Genomic DNA, 6,281 nt, shown 5'->3' with positions numbered 1-6,281 from the left:
GTGGGGCAATGGGTTCTGACGAATTTTAATCGTAGTTTATTATTCAAGTATTATAAACAAAGTAATGAAACATATTGTATTTTATTCAACATAAAGATTATTTCTAATTGTTGTCAACAAAAATCTTTACTTTTAAAAATTACATTACTTGAGTGGCCATTTTGTAAAAGTCGGCTATCCGTTTTTTCAAAGGTACTGTCTATAACTCTTTGTAGGATATGCAGATCGATGGCTGTAATTTCCCGTCTAATGTTTTCTTTTAACTCTAATAATGTATGCGGATTATTAGTGAATACTTTAGATTTCAAAATATAACGCCACAAAAATAAACCAGGTGGAGTCAAATCAGGAAAATGTTGAGGCCAGGTAATATCTCCATTATTACCCTCAATAAATGCCGTAACGACAAAAACGGGCTGATTGACAGGCCACCTGTCCGTGATTACTGGATACAGTAAAACTAGACATCATGAACTTTAATTTGGCGGTAAACTAGTTTATCTTATATACTTTAGTACCTCCCCACAGTTCTCTATAAATCGTCAGAACCCACTGCCCCACCCTATACTTGAGTTGTATTCATTTCATAGTGAATTGAATAAATTTATTTTTCTTTATTTGCAGTACACAAACTTTACCCAAACTTTGGGTCCCAAAGGGTGCAACCACAATTGATATATCTATTAAGGGTAGGATACATGTTAGTATTAATTATTCATGTCAATGAACTAATAAGAAATGTACAATACTTTTGTGAGCAGTCAGTCATCTTATGGTTGACTCTTTTACCGGCAGTGAACGTATTCTGATTTAGACTAGGGGGGGATGGAAAGGTCGAGAGGTCACAGCCACATTTTTGTTTACGAAATGTTTGTTTTGGAATTGAAGCCACTGTGAGATTTTGTATCAAAAGGTTAATGTTGGACAGGTGCAGATCCAGAAAATGTTGATAAAGGGTGCTTAACAAAAGAAATGGTTAAATCTTTCTATTTTAGATTACATAATTTTTTTTTTTATCAAAATATATTCAATCTATTTTACAATAAAAAACAATTAGTTAAGGATAACAATATAGAAGATAATATTATGCAAACATGAATAACGTGAAGAGGAGACTGTTCATTAACAAAATCATAGAATTTTTTTTTTCCCCCCTGTTTTAGGAGATCACTAGACCAGTTTCTTTTTAATCGATGGTGAGTTTGTGGTAATGTAAGAGAGGACATATTTTGATTTTGAATGATGGGGTTTATGCAGTTTGTTCATTTTGAATGGAAATTTTTGTAGTGGCTTTTTGCAAACTTGTTTGTTATGTACCATAACCTTACTTAACCTGATAAGTCTTACAGTAATTTACTGGAAGGCTTGAATAGGGCGAATTTATGTGGGTTTAGCTGGGACCCAAATTTGGATGCCATATGACCATACTGGACTGATTACTATTTACTTTGTATAGGAGTAGTTTGTTTTTGAGACTCATGTTTGATTTTGGTAGAGGTCTAAGTAGATGGAGGCGGGAGTTAAGTTGTTTTCGTTTTTGCTTGGTGTGGTTTGACCAGATCAATCTTTTATCTAGAGTTGTACCTAGGTATTTGGTTGACTGGTGAAGTGGAATTTGTTTGTTATTACACTTTAGTGAGGGGCATTCCCTTTTGTTTAGTGAACAATTCACCGATGCAGATTTATCATCATTAATTTTAATTTTCCAGTCATTGGACAAAGATTCTATTTTATTAAAACGTAATTGTAAATGTTGAGATGCGATATCAGGAAATTTATTTGATGTAAGTATTGCTGTGTTGTCAGCAAATGAGGCGAGATGAGTTTGATTTGATGTTGGTATATCAGAGGTTGAGATATTATAGAGTGTAGGCGTAAGGTCACTACCCTGGAAAACTCCAGCTTTTATGTACTGTATAAGATTATGTAATTTATAATATAAATGTATGTTACTGGTGGCTTAGATGATGGGGGAATTTACTAGTTTTCTGAGTGCTACATTTTGAAACAATTTAATTTTAATCAGGTTTCACTTTTTGAATTTTCTATTAGGTGGATACACATTGGTTGAATTGGAGATTTATAGATGAGTCGGTTAGAGTTGATCATAGTAGTGTGTTTATTATTATTACAAAATATCCCAGAAAATATTAAATAGTTATAACTTATATTGATACAAATAATTGAATGAGTTTGGATCATTAAAAATTAATTTAATATTTCTGATATTTAAATGCAAGTACAAAAATAATGCAGGAGCTCAGTAAAAATATTTTTCTTTAATTTAATTTAATTATAATTAATGATTTATTGTTAAATTGTAGAACATTTTTTAAATTTTTTTTCCGGTTGTGTTTTTTTTAAGACATTTTTTTTGATTCCATTCATAACGTAACTTTGTCCATACACCACAACACATTTTGACAAGTCGCTCATCGACAACTAATTGAGATTTAATAAACAAGTATTGACTCTGAACAATGAATTTAGCTTGCTTATAAAAACCACGTTGCATGAGACTAATAGCAGCATACAGTTTACAACGGGCTGCGGTCAAAGGATCACCAATTCGCATTGCAACTTTTAATTGTTGCAGTGAAATATTTCCTGCTACAATTGCCTAAAAGCAAAAGCAAATGAAATATTTTAAATTATTACAACATTTTTATTTGCATAATATATTAGGTGCCACTCTTTAATATTTTAGACCCATGTAGCAGTCAAAAATAGAACAGAAAAAAGCATAGTATCAAAAATAATGTGTTAAGAGGACATCACATTCATGTGTCACCTTGTGTCACACTCTTACAAACATACAACATAACAAATTTCACAATAATACATTTTACTCTGTAACATCTAAAATTAGAAAAAAAAATGACTTCTTGTAAAATCTAAAGGTAAGATTATTATTTAGGCATCTCATACGCCTTTTTATTATATTTTAATTTTAAAGCTAGTTGAGAGTGTTTTAAAATTGTAAATTGTTTGTATATCTAAAAATACTCATAACTAGCTTTAAAATTAAAATATAAAAAAAGTGTATGGGATGTCCAAATAATAATCTTACCTTTAGGTTTTAAAGAGGACATTTCACTCTAATTTTAGAAACTACAGAGTAAAATGCATTATTGTGAACGTAAAATTGTCCATGTTATATGTTTTTAAGACAGAGATAACACATACGGGTGTGTTGTCCTCTTAAGTAGATAAATAATCAAAACTGTACTTACACAGTGTTCAGTCTGATCGCCCAATGATGAAAATGCTCCACCAAGAGTTGATAACCAAGCCATAATGTTTTCAAGCTCTCTGTATTCTGTATCAGTTTTTTCATACAGTTCACACCTGAAATTATACATTTGATGAAACAACAGCTCACGTTTTTCTTATGCAAAAACAGTAGATGATTATTATTATTAATTACTACTAGGTTTATGAAGTACAATATACATTTTTTTTTATTTATCGAAAATCATTCAAGACAGAGTATAGTATAGTATAATTTTTTCAAAGTGTGTTGCAGACAGTTGTAGTTTACCATGTGTAAGGCAGTCTATATTTGTCTGGTGTCACAAGCCGGACGTCATTGAAGCCGACCACAATGTTGTTGTTGTCCACCGATGCAACACTGTTCATCCGTCGCAAGACGGACCGCTTGAGCGTGTCACTGTTTTCCAGCGCCTTGATGACGCACTCCAGACAATTGGCGTCCATTACAGTGGGCATGGGGTCCCGGGCGCCATTAAGGCCTAGAGAACACAGTTCGGCCGATACGCTGAACGGAAGCTGGTCAACGGTAGTGTACAGAACATATTCCCGGTTGAGTTTCACTATCAGCAGGCAATCCCACAGTTCACCGTCGACGAACACCCGAAGACAACACACTCGCATTTTGGATGTGACGAGAAGCATTGAAAGCCGAAACGATGTACGATGGACATTATTTCACTTACAGCAGAGGGTAATTTTAAAAATAACAATGCTGAATTTAAATACTCAATAATATTATGTTTTATAGTGTAAAATATTATTATTAACTTATCGTCCGATTCTCGCGGTCTCGCTTCTACTGATAAACTGATAAGATTATCTCCACCATTATCAGTGTCTCGGTTATCATCGACAACTATGGACCAGGTAACTAATATTAGTTCATACTTAATAGGCTATGTCGACAACGGCTGTTTAATTTAAGCTTTATAATTTGGGTAGGTAACCCAAGTCCTAGTTATAATATTATTACCGAATTTCTGTCTAAACCGGTGTAGATAAACATGAACTGGAGTCTGGAGTCATGAATCGGTATCATAATAAACGGTACGGTCTTGCACACCGGTTTGCGCTGGCGAATTTCTTGTATGTTTAATATTATAAAATAATAACATTAGGTTAAAGTTATTATTTATGAAAGAATACAATTTGTTTTAGTACGATTCTATTATTCTTAGTAAATTGTATTATTATTATTTAGATTCAGAACCTGAAAACTGAATGATTCCCATTATGACGATTGACGATAGACGCTGTAGACACTTTTGAATTTAGTATCTTTTTTTGATACAACATTATGAGAAGTCTAAATTAAAATAAAAAAACAAAGGATCTGAGAACTGAATATTGATTTAATTGTTAAATTTTAAATGTTCCATAGGATGGTTTTACATACATTTTCTCATTATTTTAATCTTCAACCATATGAACTAAGCTTACTGATATTAGTAAGCGATGAGAATATGAGAAGGTGAGTGCCTAAATAACTTGGTAATAATGTTTCGGATTTTCTGCAGGTATGTTAACTACTATAAGATAGCGTTTAAGTTATGGCAGATTTCTGATATTGTGATTAGGTACCTACCTATTCATGCCTTGTTCTGCAACGTTTACACAATCCTGTGGGTCCCCGGCATGACAATATTAAATTATCTATTTTCTCATGAGTCCCTTTGTCCTCCCTCCACCACTTTATGGTATAAAATAATACAATTTATTAAGAGGACTTCCGTCCCACGCTTATGTTGTTTCCGTCCTATACAAACGTACAATATTTAGATAATTTGTGTTCAGTTGTTTGTATTTGTATTTATTATTTATTAATTTGTATTTATATTTTATGTGTATAGACTATAGGTAGTGAACTTTAATATTAGAGTGAATTGATTATAAATTATATATCTTAAAGGTAAGAACATTATCTGTGCTTTATCTTGAGTTTTTAACGGTATTTCAATTTTTTAGGTATTTGGAATGATTCAATTTTTAGAAGAACTTTGTCTCTTTTAGATTTTATGCTAATTGTTGAATGCAATAGTTTTGTAATGATGTGTTTTTTTTGTGAATGAAGCACTTTTTACCACCAAAAAAACAAATGTTTTAATATTAAGAGTAGGTAGTTAACTAAATGGATCTAAATTAGGTATATTTTTATCATCAAAAGCAAAATGTCTAAAATTCAAAAATACCCAAAATGCAGTAACAATTTTTCGTATACTCGTTGTATGAAGTTCAAATTTTGATAAACTTCTGCAAAATTCCGACACTTGAGAAATTATTTTGTAATTAAAAAGCTGTAGTAATAAATAGTCGCTAGTGTCGCTGCCGTCTATTGTCCAGTCGGCTGGGCACGACACCAGCCGACCTTATTATTATTATTATTATTATTATTAGTTTTAGTTTTCTATTTAGCAAGTTGTCAAACTTGTCGGTCGCATTTTCCGATCGTTGTTGCTCTTTAGTCGTTGCCAGTGTTCTTAATGTTCCTAGGTAATATGTTTTTTGGCCACAGTGCTTCACCACATTCAAACCATGCTTTGGTATTCTATTATTGATCGTTGAATTGTTCTTTTTAGACTATTGTCTTCAATTTTTGCAGCAATGAGTAATGTGCTATTGTACCTTAACTATTAAATGTAATGTATTGATGTAATTTAAAGTTTATTATTGATCCTGACTTTATTTCAAATCCTTCTTCCTACAAAGCATACAATTTTAGACTCTAATACCTTAAGCTTGAAAAATCATAATTAAAGATTCGCTATAAATTCGGCTTATAGCTTTCTAAAAACATCACAAATACATAGGAATGGGAACATTTTAAATAGACATGTAAAGTTCTGATTTTGATGAAATCAGACGTATACACAAACAAATAACGATGTTTTTGTTGTATTTATTTATTTGTTACTGCGAGACTTAATAGGTACAACAAATGTTAAACGTTGAGGTAGAGACTCAAACTTTTCGCCATTCCGTAATTTGTTTATATTTTTATTTACACAATT

At 31.8% G+C, this 6,281-nt stretch overlaps 1 protein-coding gene across 1 annotated transcript; it reads right to left on the bottom strand.

The window, feature by feature from the left end:
* Positions 1-2,287: 2,287 nt before the first annotated feature.
* LOC111042963 lies at positions 2,288-4,070 on the bottom strand. Its single transcript, XM_022327726.1, has 3 exons — positions 3,542-4,070; positions 3,234-3,348; positions 2,288-2,620 (listed from the first exon to the last, which is right to left on the bottom strand). Exons 1-3 carry the CDS (start codon positions 3,913-3,915, stop codon positions 2,333-2,335), a joined length of 777 nt encoding a protein of 258 aa, XP_022183418.1. The 5' UTR covers positions 3,916-4,070; the 3' UTR covers positions 2,288-2,332.
* Positions 4,071-6,281: the final 2,211 nt, after the last annotated feature.

This window comes from Myzus persicae, unplaced genomic scaffold, assembly GCF_001856785.1.
Source record: "Myzus persicae strain clone G006 unplaced genomic scaffold, MPER_G0061.0, whole genome shotgun sequence".
NCBI classification, from domain to species: domain Eukaryota; kingdom Metazoa; phylum Arthropoda; class Insecta; order Hemiptera; family Aphididae; genus Myzus; species Myzus persicae.
This window is presented reverse-complemented; position numbering and strand designations above follow the sequence as displayed.